General features: G+C 46.3%; 1 protein-coding gene and 1 pseudogene across 3 annotated transcripts in view; both read right to left on the reverse strand.

The window, feature by feature from the left end:
- The window catches only part of LOC147709532 (fucolectin-like), a 1,051,872-nt gene that overhangs the window by 97,662 nt on the left and 926,390 nt on the right, over positions 1 to 27,820 (reverse strand). Inside the window, exon 1 of one of the 2 annotated variants that reach the window (XM_086928073.1) lies at positions 5,640 to 5,782. The exons of the other annotated variant lie outside the window; for it this stretch is intronic. Within the exon in view, the coding sequence (XP_086784199.1) occupies positions 5,640 to 5,710 (71 nt within the window). The 5' untranslated portion in view covers positions 5,711 to 5,782. Of the gene's footprint in view, positions 1 to 5,639; positions 5,783 to 27,820 lie in introns of those variants that run through there. 2 annotated transcript variants of the gene reach the window in all.
- Positions 25,035 to 27,820, reverse strand: part of LOC147709533 (fucolectin pseudogene) — a 56,488-nt pseudogene continuing 53,702 nt past the window's right edge. Inside the window, exon 3 of the transcript XR_015296448.1 lies at positions 25,035 to 25,461. The product of XR_015296448.1 is annotated as a fucolectin pseudogene (transcript). The remainder of the gene's footprint in view (positions 25,462 to 27,820) is intronic.

Genomic DNA, 27,820 nt, shown 5'->3' on the forward strand with positions numbered 1-27,820 from the left:
CAGATGGCATTCTTGGCTGAGCAGGATCGCAGGACACTGGTCACATATGTAAGGTACTGGGGTGCGGATGGGGGGGCTGTTTCCGGACGCTATGCGGTGAAGTGAGGATACCTCCTGGGACTTATCACTGAGATGTGGGGTGAGGGAGGAGCCGGGAGGCCTCTCCTGAGTGTTTTGGGGGGGTGGGGTGGGGGCGGGGGGCTTCGGGCCTGTCTGGGGTCGGCGTCGCGGCCACCCTAGCCCTATTCTACTGTGATACACCTTTTGCTACTTGAGTTTGGATGGGGTTTCCATGTTGGTTGTCTGTCCTGGGGTGTGGGAGTTGGGGTAGTTTGCTTAAACAGGTTGGGGGGGTTGGGGGTGGGACCTGGGCGTGCTGGATGGGTCACTGAGAGGGTAGATGGAGTACGGTGGACTCCACAATGGGATCCGACTTAGGCTACAAATGTCTCACGTGGAACGTAAGGGGGATGCATTCAATTCATAGACGACACAAGATCCACTCCTATTTAGTCAGGCGGGGCATTCACATCGCCTTCCTACAGGAAACACATCTGCTAGCTAAGGAAGGGAAGGCGCTGCAGCGGCGTTGGAGGGGGCAAGTCTACCACACTGGCTACTCTGCTTATGCTAGGGGGGTGGCCATTTGGATACGGGCGGGGGTACCTTTCCAGTGCACACAACAGGTAATTGACCTGGAGGGGAGATACATAATGGTGCGAGGCAAGCTAGATGGGAGGGACCTTAATTTGGGTTGTTTGTACGCCCCAAATGTGGACCAGCCTGCATTTCTCTCCCTGCTGTCCAACAAACTGGCCCCGTTTTTAGTGGAACCCTTGCTCCTGGGCGGAGACTTTAATAGTGGGACTGACACTGCCCTGGACAGATCGCACCCCCCCCCTACCAAATGCACCAGCTGGCAAATTGGCACTTGCGCGCTCCGCCTGGCAACGCCAGTGGGATCTGGTCGACTCGTGGAGGGCTAACCACCCGTCGGACAGGGACTACTCGTTCTTCTCCGCTCTCCATTAATTGCACATCCGCATAGATGCCTTCCTGTGCTCCCAGGACGTGCATGCAGAGGTGTGCCACAGTGAGTATCTCACGCGCTCGATCTCTGACCGTAACCCGCTCCTCATGCGGCTGCGCTGGTCGCAATACCGCCCGACGATCTCAGCCTGGAAACCGCGCCCAGAGGCGCTAGACGACCAGCTCTTCCGAACCACAATAGCCACGGGCATCAACGCGTACTTCCAGGTCAACGCGGGCACAGCGAGCTCCGCCGCGACGGAATGGGACGCCTTAAAATCTATGATGCGGGGCCAATGCATTGCGGCGGCGTCGGGAGTGCGGAGAACCTTACTAGAGGACATTGCGAGGGAAGACGAGAAATTACAGGGGCTGGAGAGGGCAAGGCCTGAACGCCCGGACACACACGAGGCCCTGCTGGAGGCGCAAGAGGCGGTGGCGGCGACGGTGGAACGCCTCCGCTGCTTTGACTACAAGGGCTACCTCACACGCGCGCACTCGGAACATGACAAGTCAGGAGCTCTTCTGGCCTGGCTGGCCAATCCGGCTCGCCGGAGCTTGGTCATCCTTGAACTCAGGGACCATGCGGGGGCGGCGCGATTTGACCAACAGGGGATTAATGAGTTATTCTATGATTACTACACAGAGCTTTACCGCAGCAGGGTCCTCCCTTCACTGGTTGAATTCCAGGCCTTTATGGAGGATCTTGAGCTGCCGGAGCTGGGAGAGGAGGACGCGAAGCGGCTCGGGGACAAGATCAAGGAGAGAGAGGTGTGAGTCGCCATCAATGGCATGGCGAGGAACAAGACGCCGGGCACCGATGGATTCCGAACGGAATTTTATCTCACCTATGTTGATCTCCTTGCGCCCCAGCTGACGTGGCTATACAATGAGTCGAAGCGGCTGGGTAGCCTGCCTGCGACCACCGGTGAGGCGCTAATCGTCCCCCTGCTAAAACCGGGCAAGCAACCATGGGACAGAACGGCGTATCGCCCATTGTCCATGCTCAACCTAGACTACAAGATTTTAAGTAAAATCTTGGCGACGCGTTTGCTCCCCCACATGCCCATGCTGGTTCACGCGGACCAGTCGGGCTTCATCCCGGCCCGCAACACGGCGCTCAACATGCGGCGGCTCCTACATATACTGGAGGCTGACACCTATGACGGCGACGAGGCGGTGTGTTTGCTGTCAATATGGAGAAGGCCTTTGACAGCCTAGAATGGCCTTACCTCTTCCACGTCATGCACGCGCTGGGCTTCGGTGAGGACTTCGTGAATTGGACGGCGCTGCTCTACCAGAACGCGACGGCGATGGTCAGAACTGAGATGTGTGTGGTGGGCAGGGGCACCCGCCAGGGATGTCCTCTCTCCCCCCTATTGTTCGCCCTGGCTGTTGAACCCCTCGCGGCGCGAGCCCGGCTGGGCCGGGCGTTTCGGGGACTAGACGTCTATGGACAGGTGCACCACATCGCATTGTACGCAGATGATCTGCTGATGTTCTTGGCGGACTCGGCTGACTCCCCGCGTGGAGCTAAGACCCTCCTACAATCTTTGAGCAGAGTGTCGGGCCTCCGAGTGAACTGGGCGAAGTCCCACCTATTCCCAGCCCGCCCACGAAGAATATGCCCACAAACCACAGAGGGAGTGACGTGGGAGGAGAGGAGTCTGCAGTACCTTGGCACCTCGATCTTCCATGATAGGGCAGATATCCTTGAGGGAAATATTGGGACGGCAATCAGACACACTAAAGGGAATTTTGACTTTTGGAGCACGCTCCCATTGTCCCTCATGGGGAGAGTGGTGCTTCTCAAGATGGTGACCTTGCCGCGGCTGCTTTACTTCTTTGGGACTCTCCTGATCTGGATCCCGGCGAGCTACTTTCAGCGGCTGCGGACGATGGTTATCGGCTTTCTGTGGGGGGCGGGCAGACGCACACACTTCTCCGCCCTCGGACGGATGGAGGGTTAGCAGTGCCAGACTATGAGCTCTACTACCTTTCGGCGCAACTGCAATGGCTGACGCAATGGGTGGCTAGAGCCAGGAGAGGGGAGGGGAGGACGGGTCGGGAGAACCGGCAGGCCCGGTCCAGGTGTTGTCCCGGATTGTCCTGGGACTCCCGATGGGAGATTTCCACCTCACTCAGAAATTTGCGACAGCCTGAAAATGCTGGAACAGGTATCGCCGAAGGGGTGGTATTGCGGTTGCATATGCGCCTGAGATCCCACTCAAGCTCTGCGGGGCACTACCACATAGTGGCTCGTGGCGCGGGCTAGACGGTTGGGACCTACAGGGGCTGTCGTCCATGGGTGACCTCTACGAGAACGGGGTGCTGTTGCCTTTCGACCTCCTGAAGGACCGATTTGAGTTGACGGGGGGATTTCCTCCTTCACGCGGCGCTAACGGCGGCGATCCGCAAACATTGGAAGACGGGCATGATGGAACCGCCACTGTCTCCGGGCTGCCAGTATGTAGTGATGATGGCGGGGACGGTCAGGGCTGTCACATGCCTGTATCGACGCATGGTCTCGGAGACCGTCGCCCCACTGCTGACCCTGAAGGTGAAATGGGAGGCTGACCTGGCGACCGAGATCCCTGAGGAGGCGTGGAATGGTATACTGGAACGGGCCCGGAACGGGACGCGCAACGCTAGGTTCCAGCTGGTGCACTTTTATGTCCTGCATAGGGCCTACCTGACCCCTGACAAACTACATAAATACTTCCCAGCCCATCCGGCGTCCTGCCCGCGTTGCCCGGCGGACTTAGCCGATTTCCAACACATGTTCTGGTCCTGCCCTGAGTTGGGTTCCTTCTGGAGAGAGGTAGTGGATGTTCTGAGGGAGGTAACGGAGAGGGACTTACAACTCACCATGGCACACTGCATCCTACACTGGTTCCCACACACATCAAAGAACAAGGTTACCAGCAAGTTTCTGGACCTGGGTCTCCTCCTAGCGAAGCGGGCCATCAGGTCTCAATGGAAGGCGACCAGGGGCCCCACGGGAGAGCGGTGGAAGGCTGAGCTACATAAATGGGCCCGGTGTGAGGGAGAGCTCCGTATGCAGGCAGCACTCAGGGCAGACAATGATGCGGCTCTGGAGAGGGCCAGGGCGTGGGAGAGGCTGGTCCTAGACCTCACGCTTTTGGACATGGACGAGGAGGACACCCCGGCGCATAGCCCAGCTCCGGCGGAGCGCCCGCCTGATGGGGGGGTACCTAGGCCCCCTCCTTTGCTCCCCTATTTCCATTGTGATGACTGACAGCTGATTGTTGATAGCCCCTGATGGTTTACTTTGGATCTGGATTAGTCGGGAGGGTTGAGGACTTGTACTGGTGGTACTCTAGCACGCCTGGGGGGGTGGGGGGTGCGGATGGAGGCGGGGGGGCAGTTCTGGGAGTGGGAAGGGGGGTAGGTGGGGTTGGGAGAGTTGGGGGGGACAGGGGGGGCTGGTTGATCAGTACTGGTAAAGAGTGACTCTTGGTTCATTCGGACATGGGGAGCAGAGGAGGGAGCGTGAGGACTGAAAAGCAGCACTGCCATTTCCCGAACACCTGGTAGTTCTTGACCAACGCAGTATACTCCAGCGCAGTTCTTTCTCCATGATATCGCCGCTCAACCTCCGGGGTGTGAGCTAAATGGCTGTGTGACACGGGTGCGGGGAAGTTGCATATATATTGAACTACGACGGAAAAGGCACAAATGCACTGATTGTATCACTTACCTTGCTGCAATAAAAAGATATTTACAAAAAAAAAATGATCACTTTTACCACACTACAGTTATTAGTAGCTCGCTATAATGTTCATTGAACATAAGTAGCTCTTATTACAGAAAAGGTTTTAAATGATGTGATTACAATCAAAGTGATGTTGGGATGCGGTGCACCCTGCAGATGCCTCCATAGGGTGTCCTTTCTAGCTCAGGCTGCGACCTGATGTGGGCTGCGGGGCCTGTGAGCTGGGGCACGTGCTACAGTAGTGGTATGCGCTGTTTTGGAGCGAGGACATTGTTTGGGGGCAGCTGGACTGTCATTCCAAAGCATGTGGGGATCAGGCACACGCCCAGAAACTGCGCCCTGAACAGAAATGAGAGAATTTGCTTATACATTACAACGTATTTTATATATTTTGCATAAATGAGTAGGCAGGTTTTAGGGTAACAAATAAACCTATGATGTAGTAAGGCAGAATAAAATCCGATATTAACAAAAACAATCTAATTAAGCAAACAAGAACTCTAGTATTCACAAGAAAACCAAAGAAATCCACCATTGCTGTAATACCTGCAATGGCAAAATGTTTGGCATTATACATTTTGTGAGCGAAATCTATTGGCATTGCCAGTGCTTGTTTTAATTCTTGTCATGTACGTTTCTAGTCTTTACCCACATGTATTTTACTCTTACGACATTTTTTGAAAGTGCTTCAAAATAAAGCGCCGAGTTAGTGCTAAAAAGTAAATGTACAACAATACAGGAATGGCATGTCATTTTAGACCCTCCAAACTTGCACTTGGGCTTGCAAACCTTTTGTGCAGTTCGACTGATGTTGCCGTTGAATGCACCCCTTTTCTCCTCATTTCAGCCATTGTTGTTATGTCACAATTCTTACCTGTTCTTTGAAGTGTCGGTCTCTTGGGGAATCCCGATGAATGGTTCTCTTGCTTCGCACTGAGCTCTCATCCGGCCGAGAGCGGGGATATACGTACCCTCAGCCAGCCAATGAGCGATCAGATCCTATGCTGACCTGGCAATATACACAGTTGCTTCATAAGTAAATTATGAAAATTACTTCCTTGCAGTAAATGTCCCAAACCCTCTTTACCAGGAAACCCTGTGATTGACCCCAACTTCCTTCTTCGGCTTCCATCAGTTGGAGTCTTGGCAAAGGTGTTGTTGCTTGCTTTGTTGGAGCCTGGTGAAAGAGACACCCTTTGAATGCTGATGAGCAGGAGATGTATCTTGCAGGCTTGGAGGATGCCGAGGCAGAAGATTAAACAAGGGTTTGTTTCACTGCTGCTCAGTTTTCCGTTTGCTTGAGTCGGCGCACAAATCTGCTCCACCTTAACTTATCCTGAGCGTGCCAATGGCTCGGACCGGAAGCGGTGTAGGCCCCATAGGCACGTTGGTGCTCCCTGATTGGTCCTGTCTCTATCTCTTGTAAGACCCAGTAGTGAAAGGAGACTGTAAAAGTCTCAATAATAATGACAGACATGGACCGGGGTTTAAGGCTCCATAGAACGAATTATTTAGGCAAAATACATGAAATATAATATCAGTCTGACCAGCAGCAAAGAATACAGATCATAAGTATAAAGAACTCAGTAAAGTTCAATAGTAAATCCAGCATGGATTCACATTTTGAGAGGAAGGAAACGGGGTTCATCAACAGAGGAAATGTGGGTCCATTTATTGGACTTTAGACAAACGATTTGACACATTACTGCACAAGGGCCTGGTTCTCCAGGGCGACCAAAACTATGACACACCTGCCCCTGGATCTCTTGTGAATCTGGAGCCTGCGTGGAAGAAGAACACCAGCCCAGTGACATGAGCTGATGACTGTATTGAAAATCTGACTCTTCCTTTGTATGAGAAGGGAAATAAGATCTTACATTACTTTTTACAAAATGGAGGGCTGGTAAAGCCAGGGACCAAGAGAACATGTATTTTTAGAAATTAAAGTGAACGTATGATGTATTTTCGGTAACGCTCCTTCTGCTGGATCCTCTACTTAACCACAAATTCCTCACCTGTTGAATTTCACCAGATGCCACCGAATCCAGAAAATTTCCAGAGCAATAGCTCCTGCACACCAGGAAGTGGCGCCATCAGACTCCACAGCGACCTTGAACTGCATCTGGAAGTGACAGATCCATCCCAGCGCGATTAAGTCAGTTTCGCCTTTGAACTCTTCGATGTTCTCAGACATGGACCCCCATGTCAAACAAGAAGCATGTCTATGTGTGTTGAGGCTGACTTGGATACATTTTGGAAGTACACAATTCTACTTTTAATGGAAGAAAGAGGAAGTGAGGAATCTGCCGTTAGCTGGAGTATCCACTAGGAAGGGCATTACTTAAGGTAAGTCACTTGTTCTTTTGATGGATACTTCTAACTGTAGATTTGCTACCTTTTGCATAGATATCAAAGCAGTACCTCTGCAAATATGGAGGGTCTGAGGAATGGAACTTACATCAACAGTCCTAAAGGACCAATCGGGAGAAATAGCCCACCCTGCGGACTCAACTTTCCAGACAGTAATGCCTATTGAATATGCGCATAGATACTCATGTAGGAGCCCGTCAGCCAGCAGATGTCCACACTAGAACACCTCCCACCTATGCTGTAGTGTCAATATTGGATAAATGGAATAGGCCTGAAGGCCCTCTGGAGGCTCCTTTTTGGTGAGGGCATAGCATGTTTTTATGCACTAGATGATCCTTTTAGACCGGGTTCGCTTCTGGTTTTTCTTTCTCTTAGCACCAGTTTAGCTGATTATAAACACGTTTTGACCTGGTACCCTTTCAGGTGCTCAATGTAAAAGCTCTTTTTGGTCAAGTATGTGAAACCTCTCCTCCTCCTTAGAGGGGTGAAGCAGAGTGAAAAATGCAGCAAGAGTGATAAACAATTCCACATAAAATGGCGATATCACTTTTGGCAAAAAGGAACCATGAGATTGCAGTTCCAGTTTATCCAGGAAAAAGGTTACTGCACAAAGGTCCTGGGGACAGCCCTTGTAGCTTGCTAACACGGCACGCAGAAGTCATTGCAATGAGAAATATAACCTTGATAATTAGTAATATCTAAGAACAGCTATGCATGGGTTTAAGGGTGAGCACATTAAGAATGTAAGGCCCACATCTAGGTTCCATTGAAGCTTAAGAAAGGGTTCAAGGGTAGGCATGTATGTGAGACCCTTCAAAGAATGAATCACAACTGGTGATTTAAATAACAAAAATTGATCAGGCAAACATAGAAAGGCCAAAAAGGCATACAAGTAGCCTTCAACAGTGCCCACTTCAAAGCCTTCTTGGGCCAGAGATAGAACAAATAACACAACATCTGGTAATCTGGCCTACTGTTGGTTAATTTGATTGCACAAAGTCACAACCATCACAGAATGACTGGAAAAAACAAATTTGATAGATGTGAGTCTACACCCAGTAGATCAGTTGGTGTCTTCTATCTCTGAGCATGGAGGAGTCATTTGTGTGCAAGATGTTGCCCGACTTCTGAGAAAGGAGGTTGTTCCGAAGGTGTAGCTGGATTGGGGAGAAAATGCTGAGACTGAGATCAAGTCTCCACAACATAGGGCAATAAGGATTATCTGAGTCCGTTCTTTCACGATCTTCTTCAGGACTTGAGGCAGGAGAGGCAAAGGTTGAGAAGCATCAAGAAGTCCGGCATCCCACTGCAGGTGGTATGTGCCCCCCAAGGAACCTCCTGATGGAACCTCCTGTGTACAAAAACCATAACACTGCACATTCTCAGTAGTTTCAAAAATATTCAACCAAGACATACCCCACCAGGCAAGGATGTCTTGTACCAGCTCTGGAAGAAGATGCTTTTCATGGCCCACCAGCGGACGTCAGCTGAGCTCATCCTGGTATTCAGAGGGCCTGCACAATGATTTGCTGTTAGGGAGATCCCTCACAGGTTCATCCACTTCCAGAGGACTCAGGATATGTGACTCTACACTGCCCTGAGTGCAAAAGACTCCACAGATTAGATACACGCACTCCTGAAAGAAAGCTTGTTAATTCAGAAAAATCCATAAGTGTGTATATGCAGCTCCTTGCAAAACACTCTACATTTGTGCAGAGAAGTTAAACAACAATCACAAGATCTTGTAATTTGATGAATACGATAACCAAATTAAGCAATATCAGAAACCAAAAACATTTTCAGTACAAATCATAAGTAAGAACAGTTCATCAAAATCACAGTAATCAAACCACCAATTGAACCCAACATCACATAACCAAACACCTCACATTCAGCATAGCAATCCATCATGCAGCACAAGACTAAAAACTTTAATAACGCACTTGAACACTCTCAATCATCAGAATCATTCTGCTTTATTTATACTGCCAATTTTTCAGGAGCAAGATTAGCATTGAAAGTCAGTGGTAAAATAGATCCACAATGAGTAATCCACTAAACTAGGGATATTTGGAATTGGACAAAAAAGAAGAGTACATAACAACAGCAGAAAGAAGATGCCTTTACCTCACAATCAACCTCTGCTAACACACATTTGTTGGGCTCTAGGAACCTTTGACACCCTAAAATATTACCTCAATAGAATGCCCACAAGTCAATAAATTGGGAACAGTCCTTAACCGCAATTGCATGGGCAATGTGTCCAACGAGTTAAGGCAACTCCCAAAACACTACCCCCAAAACATCAAAAATATTAGAAATACAGTCAACTAGCTAAAGAGCCCACTCAGTAACTGAGGTTGAGGTCAGCGGTCAGTAGTTTAAAGATTTATTACAACATTTTAAAAGTAGGGTACATGTTTACTGCCATGAAGGCTCTCAGCAAATAATGCATTACAGAGAAATGCAAATCAAAAATATTCTACGTCCCAAGTGGTCAGGGAAATCGGGAGGAAAATCGACAGCATCCCTAGTAAGCCAGAAAATTCACGGGCTCACCCCCAAAATCCAGGCTTTTTCTACATTATTTTGGCATATGAAATTAAGAGAACTGCTGATTTATTGTGGTATGATCAAAAATGTTAAGTTCATAGAAAATCAGAGCACGATCTCATTAAACGTTATATTGCCTTACCACTTAAGCCCTTTCCCACTACATGAATAGTTATCCTTTATCTTTGAGACGCTGTTGAACCCAGCGTTGTAGTGCATCAGGCGCACGCGGAGATTCGGGCAAAATAGAAGAAAGTTATGCATATGGCCACACGCTACAGAGTATAGTGTGGTGCAAAAATAGTCCAATCCCGGATATTTGTTATTTTGAGGACTGTGACAGAATTGAGGCTAGATTAAAATCAGTGTGACAACATTTTTTGATGCCAGGAGTTGCCTTTGCCCTATAATTTGGCAATTACACAACATCTTTAAGTTGTAGGTTGTACCCCTGTCCTGATGAGGCCCAAATAGTAGGGCTGAAACGTGTCAACAACTGGAAAAGAAGGAGTCTGTTGAATATTAAATTGATATATAGTTAAGGACTTGCACATAACAAAGTTTGCTTTGAGGTGGAGAAGATACCTCACTTGTGCACAAGGGTTACCCCACAGTGGATCGCAACATACTTTTAGGAATGGACAGTTGCTGTACAAAATTTGGGAGCTAGGAAATTATTATAATTTTTGATCTTTTGTAATTTTGTATGTGTTTTATATGTATGGTGTATATATTTTTGTTTGATTGTCTTTCTTAATATTGGCAGAAAAAAAAGAAAAAAAGACCATTGGTCCTAACCAGATGTGAAATAATGAATGTGATTTATTAAGAAATGTATATGAACCTTATGGGATTAGGATCCTATGCCCAGGAGTAATTAAATATAGCCTATTGTGAATGCTTTGGATATCGGTTCCTCCACATCACATTGTCTTTTAAATATGTTTATAGCCCAGAAAGTGGAGGATGATTTGGGCAAACCCCGTATATATATGATGTAGTCCAGTCTGCTGCTGATGAGTGCATGTGGGACAGTTTGTCTGGATGTGGTTGGGATCCATCTGAAGGTCTGTTGAAGCATGCAGCGGGTGTTGAAGCAGGTCGAGCAGACAGTGTTGATCTGGAGGTTAATTGTGAGCGATGAGTCCAGTATGATGCAGAGGTTTCATGCGGGGTCCGTCGGGTTGGGGGATTTTCCGAGGGCTACCAGGAGTCGTTCCATGTGGGGGTGGAGTCAAGGAAGAGTACTTCTGTCTTTTCTGAGTTGAGTTTCAGGAAGCCATTCTTCATCCAGGTGGTGCCAGCTTTCATCCCTTCTTCAAAGTTGTATCTGTTGATGTAGGGTTCATTGGTGAGGGAGAAGATCAGCTGGGTGTCATCAGCGTATGAGACAATGTTGAGCCCATGGTTCCTGACAATGGTTGCGAGGGGGGCCATGTAGATGTTGAAGATGGTGGGGCTGAGGGAGGAACCCTGGGGGACTCCGCAGTTGGTCTCTGTCAGTTCCAGGAGGTAGCAAGGGAGTCTGACCCGCTGAGTTCTGCTGGTGAGTAAGGAGTGGATCCAGTCGAGGGCCCTGCCACGGATGCTGACGTCATGGAATCTGGTGGCTATGGTGCTGTGGTACACAGTGTCAAAAGCAGCCGAGAGGACCAGAAGGACGAGGGCTGCCGTTTCGCCCTTTTGTTGAGAAGGGAGCGGATGTCATCGATGGCGGCGAGTAGGGTGGTCTTGGTGCTGTGATTGCTTCAGAATCCGGATTGGGAGATGTCTAGGACGTTGTTAGCTTCAATGAAGTTTGCTAGCTAGGTGTTGACAGTCTTTTTCAATGACCTTGGCAGTGAAGAGAATCAGGGAAATGGGCCTGAAGTTCTTGATGTACGTCAGGTCCTCAGAGGGTTTCTTCAGGAGGGGTTGACTTAGGTGTGTTACCAGTCATCGGGGAAAGTGGCAGTCTCGAAGGAGCAATTGATCGTCCAACATAGTTTGGGTGGAATGGCAGAGGCGACTCTGTGGAAGATGTGGTGTGGGCAGGGGTCTGAGCGTGCTCCGGAGTGGATGCTTTTCATGGTCTTCAAGGTGATTTCTGTCGTGAGCTGGATCCATTTGATCAGTGTTTGTTGGGTGGCGTCGCTTAAGGCGGGTGCTGGTGCGCTGAGGTGGTCTTGGTTGTCGAAGATCATCTTGATCTTGTGGTGGAGGAAGGCTGAGTCTGTTGCAGAGGTCTTGGGAGGGTGCTTTTCCTTAACATTTTTAACACTCATTTTTCATAAATCAACTCATGTTTTGGGCATTAATGTTGTTAACTGCGGTAATGCAGACTGGAGAGCCATGGTTCGGACTACTATGATCGCTAACATAAACCAAATACAAAAAACTATACACTATGCTTTTCTTTTCAGAGTATTATTTCGTCAAACCTTGGGAATAAACTGTGCCATTAATACCATTGTATTGTTAAAGTATGCATTTCATCCCCTCGGTCTGGAGACTAAGCAGCGTGGCCATGCACCTGCTGGGATGCAGTACTTGCAGTGAGGAATGCAACTGATATAAAGACACTCTGCCGTCAGACCGCATTAGAACTGCAACGCATTTATATCAAATGAGCCAACATAGCTCAGCTGGAGTGGAGAGACTTTAAGGCGTGTAGCATGTACTTCTCTACAGGATTCTGTACTCAAGGCCAGTTTTAATATCGTACAGCAGAGAACTGTCTACTGTAAGCACATATCTCTCGCTTTGCGCTTGGCTCGGATATTTGCATCAACTTCATAAGAACCCTGGCCTGCTCGTCTTTTGGTTCCACTTTGCGGGGGAACCAATGCAGCAGCTCCACATCTAACAGGGCCAGCGATGTTCAGCCAGGGCCTGGGTTTCCCAGTGGGGGAGGTTAATATGGCGAGGGGTCTCAGCAAAATATGTATAAAAGAAGATTAGCATTCTAACACTTACCATTACTGAGAACAAGGCACCAGATCACATGTGCTTGCATCCACTCCTATGTGTGAGGAATGAGAAAGGGTGGAATCCATGCCTGTGAATGACAGACAGCTGCTCTTAGGCAGGCAGGGATGGAGACTCTAAGCCCGACACCATGATGCTGACAGCGTCACTGGCCTTTAGTGGATATAGCCGTAGACTACAATGGCAATGATTCATTATGACAGGCTTTAGAACCGTAAGCCCTGCTTCATGTGTTGCAGTTCAGAAAGTTTATTTATTGCCTGGCTTCCATCTCCTGCTTCAGAGGGAGGCAGGGCAGGCAGCCTGGGCCACACAGCCCAGACTTAAATACATGGATTTGTTTAGAAATATGATCTCATCTCTAAATAAATCGATCTATTTAATATTTGTACAGGAATGTGAAGGAATATCAGGGAGGCGCATCCCCAGAGCCCTAATGGAGAATCCGCCCCTGAATAATGCATGCAGCTGGCAATGGACTGTTAATCGAGGAGACACAGAAGTCCCTATGGTAATGGAAGCAGGGGTGGGAGGAATGTTTCATTCCGGTCACAGAATTGGCAGAATTTGGTGACTCAGTTTTGGCCAAATGCCACCAATTGTCGCATGGTGGTATTTTTTCTGGGGAGGCTCCAAAAGTGTGAGTGCAAGCGAGATTTGCCATCCCCTAGCACCGTTTTCTAACGTGAGCAGTCGGGGTCAGAGGGCTGCTTCTCGAGTGGATTTCCAGCTGCTTGAATAGATTTTCCACTCGAGTGGCAGCAAAATCAATCTGAATGGCTGCGCACTTTTGTCCACCGTATGGTTCTATTTGGGCTGATTTATCAGCGTGCTGCTCACTCTATTGGCGCTAAATTGCAGTGCAAGCAGTGTGAAATGCATATTTCCTCCTGTTGGTGAAACTCAGCTGAGTCTCGAGTTTTTATGTAACTCCATGATCCTCTATGGAGTGAAACTTTGCATCAGTGTATTTTCAGGGGAGGACCAGCCTAACCCCAAATGTAGCAACCAGCATTCATAGGACAGTGAACATTACAACTGTCCATTAAAGGAGAACAACACAAGCAAAGGTAACAAAAGCATCCCAACAGGATAAGTAAAGAGTACAAAAAGTATTACAAATCCCCAGTAGGTATGCTAAAGGAATGAGTAGTGGGGCATGGCAACAGTGCCATGGAGCCCTTGGTCCAGCAGACAGGTCAATATGACAAATGGTGTAAGGGTCTGATAACCCCTAAGCAATCAACAAATCAAACAAGTAATAAACCAGGGTCTGGCTATGGGACCCGTGTCTCGCTAAGGGACCCAGGTCTGACTATGGGACCGGCCCGTAAAAGAAAGCCTGTGAAGGCATACAAATAATAAAAGGGACAGACATAATACTCGAAGGGCTGCTACTTAGGTCAGAAACTCATCTCGAGTGGAAGGCTGGCAGAAACCAGTCAGCAAGCACACGGAGGCTGGTAAGTTTTCAGGGGGCATCTCTAAGTCTTTTGTCTCAGTTAAACTTAAGTTTTGATCTTAAGAGACCAAAATTTAAACTTCAGACTAAAACTTAAGTTTAACTGAAACAAAAGTCCAACTTTCCCACTCGTAAATGACCTTTGTGAATAGCAAAAGTCGTAAAGTTAGACTTTCGTCTCAGTTTACCTGAATCAGGCCCATTATTTTTAATGAATTTTCAGACACCACGACGAGCAAAACCCACCGGAGGGTTCCAGTGATATAGATTTTAAGTAAAATGTAAATCTCTGCTTTTTATTCCAAAACTCAAACAAGCATTGGTTACCATAAAGTTGAAAACGTTTGAAAAGTTTGAAAGAGTTGCGTTTGACTACTCAGGCCTGACTTGGGTGACCAATTCTGACATGAAGAAGGTCAAGGGTTTTGGATAGTTACCTGGTCACCACAGCAGTCTCAAGCCCAGTTTCCACTTTAAACAAGGACTGACCGGGGATGCAGGATGCTGATATGCTGACAGATGCTCTGGGGGCTGTTTGGTCGACAAGGGTCTTCTTGAGGTTATTCCTTAGTCCACAGGTAAGGTGGGGTGACTTTGGCCACAGGAGTTTGGGTCCCTCAAAGTCCTCTTTGAGATATTAGAAGTCTTAAAGTCCTCTTTGAGTCAGTAGAAGTCCCTTGGCATTTGGACTACTGATCTCTGGTCACAGCGGGTCCTGCGGTTTCCTTTGGGCCAGCCAGTGTCTGTCTTTGGTGGCCAATCCGTACTCTGGTGACTCTCCTGGGTCCAGCAGACACTGTTGCAACTTTTGAGCCCAAAGGTTGGTCTTTTTGGCTGCTTGTCGGCGGTCAGCGGTGAATCCTTGAAGATGGCTACTGGCTAGCAAGAATGGGCTACTATAACTTTTAAGGCCCTGGTGCTGAAACAGGGGGGTCAGCTGACTGACCCTTGGAGTTCACCTTTTCTGTCTGGGGATCTGCAGCGACTTTTCCAGGAGCCTGGTACCACAGGCACAATCTTCTCTTTACCAGCCCACGGAGCAGCAGGTGCAGTCTGGCAGCCAGTGCAGCCTCTTCTGCAGGACCCAGGGGTCAACAGGACAGTACTTTTTCAGTCTTTTCTCCAGTCCAGATGTTATCTGAGGTTCAGGGTGCCACATGTGCCATTTTTAATCCAAGAACATACCCTGGGGGGATGATGGGGTCACTAGCCAATTGGCTGCCTGGGTCATTCGTTATGACGACTTCTGACTATGTGTGGCCTTTATCAAATCCAGAGGGCATTATTCTGCCCACTCTCAATATGTCTGAATCCTTTCTTTGCTATTAGTAACTTGAGGTTTGGCTGCCTGTGGGCTACATACCCACAGAAAAACCAGTGGTTACCCTGAACTTGTGACTTAGTCAGAAGTTCAGGCTCACCACACGTAAGTGCAGGCCAGATACATGGACCAGGTTATTCCCACTGAAAATATTTGCTTAGAAAGTCTGGCGCTGAGAGTTCAGTCCATGGTGGAGCAGGCCAGGAGTAGCAAGGAGAGGGTCCCGGATGGTTGTCACTGTTGCACGAAGAGCAGACCGGAAGGCACGGGCTGCTGTCCCTGTAGTGTGAAGAATGTGTTGGGTGTCAGTCGGTCATTGATGGGTTTTGCGTTGGCAGTCACTATGTGCTGTCCTTACTGTAGCAATAAGTGCTGATCTTGTGTTGCCTGTCGCCGCTGGCGGCTGATGTAGTGCAAAGAGTGAAACTCATTAGAGATTTTTGTTGGCGTCATCGTGGGAGGTAGAGTCTCACCACAAACTAGCGAGTTCGCAGTATCAAACATTCCAAAACTTCAAGTATTCTTCCTTTCTTTACAGAGGAGTGTACTCTAATGCCAGCCAAGGATCCAGTACTTGGCAAGCCTACTCTTGGGCATCATGGACTCACTCTGGCAGAGGCTAGCAGGGCTCGGGCAGGTCCAGTTGAAGGTAAAGACAGGTCCAGCTGCAGCAGGAAAGCTGGGAAGTTGCAGGCAGGCCTCTGGAGCTTGTTGTGTCCATGTAGCTCAGAACAGTAGGTTAGCCAACTGACCCTAGGAGTCACTCTGGGGGTCCTTGGTTCAAAGAGATTTTTCTCTCTTCTTCAAGAAGCAAGGCAAGCCTCAAGCAGCAGGACAGTTCTCTGATGCACAAGGCAGTCTTTCTGAAGTCTCTCTCGGGTCCAGGAGTTGGTCTGAGGACTTTGACCTGGGAGAAGCTTCTAGGTCTTACTGCCATCTGGTTCTGGAAACTTACCCCATTTGCCTGCCTGGCTCCAAGCCATCTGCCTTGACCAAAGCCTTGTGTCAGGTTCTTTGTGAGTGTATCAAAAGCAGAACCTTAGAAATGTAAATGGGGTGGAGAGAAGCCCCATGCATCTGTCAAGAGGTGTACCTGAATTCCTCTGATTTCCGTGAGAGCAGATGGCGTGAAGGAAGGTTCCCAGCTGAATAATTCCCAACTCCCCTACACCCCTGGACCCAGAGAACTCTAAGTCCAGGAGGGAGGGGGAAAGGGGAAGTGGAAGACAAGAGAGACTGCCACACAGGTGTTGTCAAGACTCTTCTGTTACAGGTCTGGTCACACCTAAAACATTAAGCACATCATTAATACAGTTCCCATAACACCCTGGGGCTTACTACTCTAAAGATCCTTCGAACTCTCTTCCTACCTTATGTTAGTGTGGAATTTGCTGCTCTCTTATAGAATAATCCTTAGTTATTTGTAGAGCACAACAGTCTTTGTTGCGATATGTATGGATGAATAAGAGTCCTTGTTTTAGCACCAGCAGAGAAGAAGTGGTGGTATACAACAGTATCAACCATATGCATATAATTAAGATACCCCCATATACTATTGGAAGCTGGAAGCCAACGCTGATGCGATTGAAGTGCAGCAGAAGACCAAAAGGAAATTATAATTTCACGGAGTTGACTTCACTCCTGGCTGTAGATAGGTGCTATTCAGTGAATGGACTAATCACAGGCTGGAGGCTGCTAATTCTGAAAACTGTAATCCAAACTGGGAATTCCTCACACCGCTGCATCAAGTGAAAATCCCTGACGTCTGACAAGTTCATTTAAAAGCGCAGGTAATTCTCCCACAAGCGAAACTAAACAATGTCAGTTCTCTTACCGCTTGTGAAAAAAGCTGAGGCAAAGGGGATAATTCTCAAACCTGGAATGGCTCGGGGGAAAAAACAAACTCTCTCCTGCAAGCTGCTGACTGAAGCCTCTGGAAGCGCCACAGATGAGTCTGGTTGCTGCAGGCTAAAGTCTCTGGAGGTGCTTCAATTTAAACTGGATACCGAACACTGACGTCATTGAACTGCTTCTGAGGAGAATGGAATAAATCTTCCAAAATGACGGGAACACGAAGACGAAAAGTCGTCTTCGCAACACTAAAAGGATACTCTGGAGATTTTATCAAAATTACAGCACATTACAAGAATGTCTGTAAACTAAGACTGCGGGCATAAAAGACGCGCTCGGAAAAGAGCATCTAGCTGCCGGAATTGCTTCAGTTCAAGTGCGCAGTGTAAAACACACGCGCACGTGAAATGGCTGATTGGGCTAACCACTAGAGCACTGACTGCCACGAGTGAATGGCACAACCAGGAACCCATGCTGGCATTAAGCAGACCACGACTGCGCCACCCGCTGCCGCCAACTCCAGACTGCGAATGCGTTAGAAGCAGCTTGGTGAGCAGTGTATTTAGAACCAAATGAAACAGTCCTCAAATCGGGGTCTGACAGCATCCCATCATGGCAGGATAGCCCATCCTGCTAACATCTAGACTCCCTTTGTCTCACAGTCTGGAAGGAATAAACAAAGGATAAATGGTTCCTTAACCTAGTAATGGGATGCAGGATACAGGCATGCAGGCACTAAATGGTTAGGACAAGAAAATGCTAGCGTTTTAAAAGTGGCTGTTTCAGAATTGTAAATAAACAAGAGGAATCCACTAAGGAAGGGTTTCCCTACTCATGTTGGGAGTACCCTGTGTTGTAAAATACCCCTCATACACCAAAAGGACCCTTGGTATCTTGCTTCATCATTGGGGTCTTCGCACCCCTCTACGGGATGCGGCGTGCTTCGACCGGCGACTAGGCGGGAGCACTTTTTAGACTATGTGTGGTGTGTTTGAAGGTATCTATGTGCGTGAGTGGTGAGGTTATACGGCGAGTGATGTATAAAAAAGGGCCTCGCTCGTGGGGTAAAAAAAACATTTTAATCTGCCCCCGGGCTGGCGCTATTAAAAACGTGCAGAAAAATGGAGGTGTATTATGCAAGACTATGTGCACTACCTCCCATGTGTGTGTGTCAACATGTTTTGGAGACTTAGATCCTTCTTCAGGACAGGGTACACGAATCCCCACCTTACTCACGTATCTCTAGTTAAAACTTGCAGTTATTTACAAAAGTGAAATCTAGTGCAGGTCGTGATATGTACCTACTAGATGATTCAATAGTCGCAGAATGTCGACCTGTAAAGGAAGAGGACAAAAGATATTTTCTGGTGGTCCGCTCCTTTAAAAATGTTTTATGTAAAATGGAAGCTAAAGTAGGATTCCAGGAGATGGAGCAGGATTCCAAGAGAAGGTGCTGAAAAATGCAGGAAACTAGGAGCAAGTAACCACAAGGGATTGGTTTCTTGAACGCATAATACTGATGGTTCCAAGAACTTATGTGCTTTTCATAGTAACAGGAAGTAAGAGTAAGAAGCAGGATATGACTTCCAGGAGGTACGCTAATATGATTAGGAGTGGTCGGAACTTGCAGAGTTTCATTCTGTGGAATTCTGCGCAATTGGAGAAAAACTCTGCGGAATTCCACCAACAGGTAGTAAATATGGAGCTCACGCTGCAATTTCTCCAGGATCCTGTTCCATATCTTTGTCTACTGGCTCTCAGGAACAGTAAATGATGCATTCTTAAATAGCTGGTTAATATGTGCCACACATTCTTCAGTTAGAAAGTCCAACTCATTTTCACAGAACTTTACTTTGTGCTTCCCGCTCCCAGGATTTTTGTTACCATCATCATTGATCTAAAATTGCGATTTCCTAATTGCGATTGCGTTTTATTAGAAATTGCTATTAGTGGAATCCACTGTTACATCCATCTCATTATACGATTCCCTAATAACGATTTCTATGAATTTGCAATTAGGAAATTGCAAAGCCTTAATTTTGTTTACACTAGCCCATAAAATTATTCTAAACAACAAGAAGGATCCGAGAAATGTCTTTGTATGTACATGGTGCAAATAGTTTTGATATATTAGAGGTGCAGAACAAATCTTAACACAACTACATCCCTTGATTTCAGCAAGTTACTCCTTATGGAACAAATTGGACATAAAGCTTGAAAGTATTAAACCTCTGTAAAAATACCATACATATTCCACAGTCAGTCCCCTCACATTCCACACGTAGGTCTAACTAATACTGTAGCACTCTTATAGCTCTAAATTTTGTCTATCTAATATTACCACATAATTGTACTTTCATTATTTAATTCTGTAAAGCAGTCTCTCTTATCTTATTATATTCTGTTTTCCTTTCTGTTTCAGTTTTTTCTCTGTTAGCGTGTTTTGAAACCTACATTGATCAGAATAGAATACATTTGCTTACTTTTGTGTATTTCCTTTGCTTTTTTTTAGTATGATTCTTGTTGTGCACAATTTTCAATAAAACCTTTTTAAATGAAAAAAATAACCTGGCAACAAGTACGAGTATGTTTATAACATTAAAAAAAATGTAGAAAAATGTAGCTTGCAAAACAGTATACAACCCTGCACAACTGGATCTAAAAAAAACATCACAAGGAAAGCCCCTAGGGCTTGCCAGAGTGGATGGTCTACATCAAAACCCTTGCCTACTACAGTAATCTGCGCGATTCCATCTAATCTGTAAGTTGTAATATACAATAATATTAATACTCCACAATAAATGCCTGATTACTAGTATGCGGTGCGGGAGCAAACCATCATGCCAGTGGCCCACTCCTGCACCGCCAAACCTGTGGTTGGGCCGTCGCCAGATTACAAGTGCTTCTCCTGTCTGAAAGACTTTATTTGGAGTTCCTACCACAGTACTGGAAAAACAAGGGCGAGAGCAAGGGATAGTGTCCACCCGTAGTGGACGGAGAATACTCCTGTTCCCCTGGTCAAGGATGTAGAAAACAAATGGAGGAGTATCACCCGAAGTTAAGCTGAAGGTTTTCCAAGAGGAGGAATAATTATTCCTTTTGTAGGAAACCCATCACTCACCACCTAGTGGTGACATGCTTCATCATCGGGGTCCACCCTGACAAATAAAGACAAATTGACCCTCCAGGCAGACCAATAGTATCTGGCATAGGTTCACTATTGGAACCCCTATCGAGGTTCTGCGACTTCTTTCTCAAAACAATTGTCCAAGGAACATCTACATACCTGAAGGACACAAAGAGCCTACTAACACTCTTAGAAAACATCAAAATGGAGGGAAATACCATCATAGTGAGCTTTGACATCGAAAGCCTCAATACCAATATAACCCAGGATGCAACCATCAATGTCCTAAAGAAAACACTGGAAGAAGCCACCTGGGGCTATCGCACGCCGAAAAAGTTCATCATAGAGCGTGCAACCCTTGCCCTCAAAAGGAATTTTATTGAGTACGAAGGATCCCTATACCTCCAAATAGGAGGAACTTCTTTGGGAAGTGTTTTTGCCCCGAGCGTAGCGGGGCTCTATGTGTTAGATTTCGAGCAAAAATATATCCTATCACCAGACAACCCCTATTTTGAACACATCAAATTCTGGCGAAGATATATAGACGATTTTCTAACAATCTGGCAGGGCCCACAAGAAACACTAATGGCATTCATAACTTGGCTCAATAACTGCGACCCACATCTGCACTTTACCCACAGCGTAGATAGAGACAAAATGGTTTTTGTGGACATAGAAATTCAAAGAGAAAATGACAGCCTAACAACAAAAACCTATTTCAAACCCTCTGCTGAAAACAATCTGTTGAGGTAGGAAGGTTTCCATCCTCGCCCCTTGAGGGAAAACCTGCCTTACGGCCAATATCTACGGCTGCGGAGAAACTGTAACAAGTTGGCAGACTACAAAAACCAGGCGGAAGACCTCACCAAAAAACTAAGAAACCGTGGTTACCGTGTCCAAAATTATCCACAAATGTCAAAAAAGAGCAAGAAACCAACCGAGACAAGCCCTACTAGAGGAAACAATGAAAAGCAACGAAATAACTCCACTCACATGCGTTACAACCTATAACGCTATTTCCAATAAAGTCAGCAGAAGCATAAACAAACATTGGCCCATAATAAACTCAGGAAACTTCAAATGGGAGAAACCACTGTTCTCATACAGGAAAGCGCAGAGCTTAAAAGACAGCTTGGTAAACACCAGACCCAAGAGTACAACAACAAATAACAGCCCCACCCTCACCCAGATGTGGGGCCTCCCACCTGTGACAGGACACTCAAGATGTGGGGACTGCAGTGTATGCCACCTCACTGACATTACTAAAACCCTAAATCTGGAAGAAGGCAGAGTCTGGGAGCAAAGATCCCATACCAATTGTAACAGCAGTAATGTTATATACCTGATTACATGCACATGTGGAAAGCCATATATAGGAATGACCACACGCAAGATAAAACAGCACATCTGTGAACATCGTAGCACCATCCGATGTAGGAAAAACACTACCAGACTCACAGACCACTTCCTGACGGTACAGCATACCCCGAATGATATGAGGTGGACAGTGATCGAACAATTGCAACCAGGTCCCAATGTACAATCCCGCCTCTTCGAAAAAGAACAACGGTGGATTTATAGACTTTCAACCCACAAGATGGGCCTCAATGATAATATCCCATGGGCTTCTGTCTTAAAATAAATAGGGACCTCATCTATAAACATGCACTTTACCATCCTGGTCACACCACTCTCCTGAGCCTCATACAATCTCCATGACAATCGAACATTTGTTTTTGTTTTTTACAGTGCTAGTCTGGAATTTTTCAGAGGGCATAATCTCTTCCCTTTTTTACAACTTTATGGCTCCAACCCACTTAGCGCTCCTCCCCTCCGATGAGACACTTCTAACACCATAGGGCCGTCCTTTGATCAGACTCTGATTCTATATATTTGTCTGCCCTGTTCAACTTTCCTAAAGTATCAATTCCACGCATGCGCTAATCCTAAGCATGCAATCACCATGGTAACTAACGGCCCCTCTGGCTCTCCGTAGTTACTCTTCCTGGGCCACTGACGCAGTCACCACGTTACCGCACCCGGAAGCAACTTTCCCTTCATTACCAGTACCCAGCTGTACGGCAGTTCTAGCCGAGCAGCGGAAGGTAGTAGTAGGTTATTGGCCACCCTCCTCACCAGTAAACTGTAAGTAAACCAATCTTTTTATTCCCACAGAACCCCGATGCGGGCACTCGACACGCAGCGTATAGATACCGATGCGGCCACATATACCGTCCTTCGGTAGCCAACAACAACCAAACCTCATTACGGGTACTCTATCATATCGTTTACACAGAATATGTTGTACTGCGAGATGAGCCTACCCCCTGCCCGCCGAAGCACTTGAAAGAACTATAATAAGTAAGCCTGTCCTCTGCCATGCAGCATCTGTGTCCCTCTTAACGTTACATGTTTGTGAGTCTTGTGTGTCCGTTCTTTTGATACTACGGGCATAGTCTGCACCATAACTGTTAATGACCATCACTGCCTGGTTCATGATACATACCATCGCGCATTATGAGACTTTTCCAAATAGAACGCAATTGTGATCATAATAGAAACTACACATTATGTGACTTTTCCAAAACAGAATGTAATTGCGATAAAAATAGCAATATTGCATGTGATTGAGCACGCACCTATTGATATATATATATCTGTCCTGGCATGAAGTATGAATGCACTGAGACACTGCACGACGTAACAGGCTAGTAAGAATGTTTGCGCCTGACACTTGCTTATTTTCTATTCCCCACAGGTTTTTTGCTTCTTTCAACTCTTGCTCTCTAATTTTTGAGCATACTACCTTTGGCTACTTTGCCAATAGGTACAGAAAGGATTTAGGATAGGGTGAGCCTTTTAGGGGGCTCATACCGTCCATCTCCTTGGTCCTGACGAATACCAGGTACTCTCCCATATGGTAGAAACATGTTGACCAACTCACCATTACACATATAGAGATACTAAGGTCGTAACTCCCCTCCCAGTATCTCGCCCCTTATTTTTAACATTATCCAGTTGCTTTTAAATAAAACTCACTTTTTCAAGTTAAACCAGGACAATTTTTAACATTTATTTTTCTGCACCCACATTCACAACCTGCTCCACTGTACCACAGGTGTCGAAGCACACCCTGGTAACGCTAGGCCACCAGGGTGGACCCCGATGATGAAGCCTGTCACCACTAGGTAGTGAGTGAGGGGTTTCTCACAAAAGGAATAATTATTCCTCCTCTTGGAAAACCTTCAGCTCAACTTCGGGTGATACTCCTCCATTTGTTTTCTACGTTCCTACCACGGTACCTCTGAAAGTGGGCACCGCAATGGGAACGCCAAAAAGAGGTCCTGCACAGCAAGGACTGGAAAGTCCATGCCATGCAGGAACTTGAGTGCATGCACACAGGGGGGACACAGGTTGTGCCTCCCTGCATGCACCCCCATGGACAGGGGCAACAGGGAGCCCTGTAGCGGCCCCTCTTTTTTCTCTCTGACATTGTTTTCATGAAGTATGAACCGCCATGAAAACCGTGGTGGAGAGGAAACTCATAATAAGCTTGTTGGGACCATAGCGGTCCTGTCAAGCATATTGCTGCCTCTACCCCACCACGCCACCACCAGGGAACTCGTTGTAATAGGGCGGTCGAAACGCCGATGTGGCAGTGGCAAGACTGCTGCTGCCGCACCTCCACGAGTCTGGCGGTCCTCGATCCATCAGACTCTAAGTCATTTATTATAAAAAGCCTTGATCATTGGCTTACCACCAGAAACAACTCAGTCCTGCTGCATTGAGTATAAATAGTGTCACAAGCCACACAGTGTAAGGCATGCAGGCTCCTTAGTAGAAGCACCTACATTTTGCTGAATTAAATCCTGCACTCACGGAGACCGACATGCGGGTGGACCCTAAACTTCTCTCTCGTTTTGAAGCTGAATGTTCAGTTTTCTTTATCACAGGTCAGCTGAAACTTACTCTGTCACGCCAGACCAAAAATCTATGTAAATGAATTACTGCCCTCCCCCTATTTGTGCTGCTACTGAGAACAACCCCATAAGTTAATTATAACAACTAATTATCTAAGATACTTTAAATAGCATTACAGTGTCATGCGTGTGCCTCTGAAAGTTGAAGCTAAAGCAGCTGGCTAAATAAACAAAATGATCACAGGGCAAGCACTGTTTGTGGAAGCACCCCCCCCTCCCCCCAAATCATATACGCTTGGCTCTCGACATGTGGGCAGAGGCAGAGTCCCTCTTCAGATGACTCTCACATAATTGTCTGGCAAAAGCTGCGTTTTCAAGCCAGACCGCAAAAAAAGAGAAGGGCTTTCTGTCATCTGGGCTCCTGCCACCCTACAGATTTATCCAACCTCAAGGAATTAAGGTCATGAGGAACCTTCCGCCAATAAAAAGAAAATTCACATGCATCATTTTTATTGTAATTTCGTTTGCCTGATTCTACGATGAGCCAATAAAACAAACAGTGACGTTAAGGTGCTTAAAAAACCCGATTATGTGTACAATTGACAAGCATGTTCTACTTTTTTCAGCCAGTCTCCTCACAATCATTTTCACTTCTCACCATATACCTGCGTTAGATGCAAATGGATTACAGACATATATTTATTGAAGTGCTTCTTTAATATTACATTTTTAGAGAAATAATCTTTTTACAAAAATTACGTTTATAAATATGTTTAGCATATTCATTGAAGAATAACATGTTAGCAAATAGTAATTAAATGAGAGACACTTAACGTACTTCTGGATCACACATTGATTATCTGAGTTAGAATTACAATGCCTCACTGGAGAGCAGTGATGCATCTTTTAATTTGTCAATAACAACTTGAACGTTCAGAACTCAATAGCATTAGTTGTGGTCCTCAGCCAGCATGGTCATGTAGAAGGTCTCCAAAAACCTGAACTTCACAGAGCATGACAGATGTCTTTTTTCCTGGTGTTACAATGTTCAGGTATCGGCCGAGCATTCCCTGGCACTGGTATGTCTTAGTCTCACCGCCACCAATACTGGAAATCACGGCACACCTAGGGATAAATATGAAGAAATGAAGAGGAAAACATGCTGAAAAGTTAAAATGCTAGAGATTCCTCCATTATTCCTTAATAAGAGGCCATCGGGATGAAAAGACTTTGGATTAACATACAAAGTAACTCTAGAGCTCAGGTTCAGATTTTATTTATTTATTTATAGATGGACGCCCGACAGAGTTTTATTTGACATACATAGGTCTAATTTCTCCACAGATGGCTGCACTCTAGGAGGAAATATTTCTGATATGAAAACTGCTGGAGATGACTAAGGAACTGATAGTTGTGGCTCTCTTTATTACAAGGCAAATACTTACCGACTAGAAATCTTGTATACCTTTATCCATTCTCTAAAACACGTTATAAGATACTTAACTAGATTACTGCCAAGAGACTTCTACCAGCACTCCACATATGGTATGCCCAGACCAGAAGGGGTTTATCCCAGGAAGGAACTGCTCAGCCAACTTTAGATGCTTATTCTATGTCCTTCAATTAATAATCTATATAAATATAGGGAATGCATTCTATTCTCCTTATCAAAACTATTTAACATCAGTTCTAAAGAGATGATGGACACTCTGATGGTTTCCATCCAACTGCTGTATAGTGACCCTACAGCCCATGGGTACACTGGCAAAACTATATTGGGTTCCTGAATGATGTACAGTGGAACAAGACACGGTTGTCCACCTTCACCGCTGCTTTTTTGGCATTGGAGTAAGGGCATGATACCATCTGCCTTATTTAGGAAGGATAGCCTGATGCCCTTTTTTCTCTCTGTCCCTGCCAAGGAAAGCCTTGCAGTGACAAACAAAAAGAATTAAATAATGACCCACGACATCCAGTGAACAGCCAACAAAACAGACAACGGTGGTTTACCAAACTTCTGGTACTTTCAGAGGAACACAGAGATCACCCCTGGGCCAGTGGTTAACTCGAGACGGCCGGCATTCATTTCTCATGGTGGAAAACATAAAATCTTTCCCCACCTTGACTTCCAAACCTTAATTCACGCCATAACATTAGATATTACATTGAATATTAAAATGTAATAGGAATATATTCTGCATAGAAGAAAGGTGCATTTTGATAATGAGATTTGCAAACTGGAGAAGGAGCTGCTGTCTCTATTTGACCAATACTTGTTTTTAAACTCTTTTTATTGACTTTTCATCAAGAAACCTACAGCTAGATTCATCAATGACAAATGGGCTCGCAAATGGCCAGATTCCAAGAATCTGGCCCTTTGCGAGTGCAATTTTTGCATTTGGGATTCATCATTCCCAAATGCAAAATTCGCTATTAAAGAATTCACACATTTGCGAGGAATTGCATTTAAGGAATCTCTATTTGAGAGCTGCAGTTGCAGTCAAACAACCTAATCGAACAGGTCCTTTCCATCAGCCCACACCCCCTCTCCTACGTCTGATGTCTACCACAACACCTCTAGGATGTCAGGAGCCTCTAATTATAGAGTTATTACATTTACATAGCGCTTACTGCCACTAGGTAGAGCTCCTTACACCAAGCAACACACTGCTGCTGTACCCAATGTTAATTTTAGTCCAGTGGCTATTGTTGCTCTTTGTGATTAGTATGGTTCAACGCTGTTACTCTGTTCCTAGTGGTGTATATGAATAAATAGGCATTAGGCATGAATGATGAATCTATGCATGTGGGGAGATGTCATGTGTCAATTCTACGATTACAATGGCATGGGTAACATAACACCATGGGGCTTAAGCCTATGCAATTTTCGCGAGCCCGTCCAGCCTCCCCAGGTCACGTTTTGTGGAGGGGGAGGGACGGGGCTTGGTTGATGTTTTGCTTTATAGCCATGCAGGCGATCGGTCAGAGGAGGACGTTGTGGCGGACTTCATGGCAGGTCACTGAAGTGACTCGTGTTGGGTATGGGATGCGTCCCAAGTGGTAAATTGATGGTGGTGCATGACTTTGTTATTGCAATTAATTTAGCTTGAAGGTTCTTCATGGGCTCTTTACACCGGGCAACATACTGCTGCGGTGCCCAATGTTAATATGATTCCAGTGGTCATTGTTGCTCATTGGGATTAGTATTGCTTTGAAGGAGAAAATGGAATGCTTCACCGTGTTTTTAGTTGGTGATATTAAATGAATAGGCATTAGACATGCCTCAGGATTCTATGCTTATGGGGAAGTGTCGTGTCAATTATACGATTACATGCCGAAGGTAACTCAACACCATGGGGGTTCTTGAGCCCGTCCAGCGGGCTGGGATGTCTTTTGTTTATATCCATGCAGGTATCGGTCAGAGGAGGACGTCATGGATCTCTTCATGGCAGCCATCGAAGCGACTTGTGTTGTGGTTTGACAC

The sequence above is a fragment of the Lissotriton vulgaris genome, chromosome 6 (assembly GCF_964263255.1).
Source record: "Lissotriton vulgaris chromosome 6, aLisVul1.2, whole genome shotgun sequence".
Lineage (NCBI taxonomy): Eukaryota > Metazoa > Chordata > Amphibia > Caudata > Salamandridae > Lissotriton > Lissotriton vulgaris.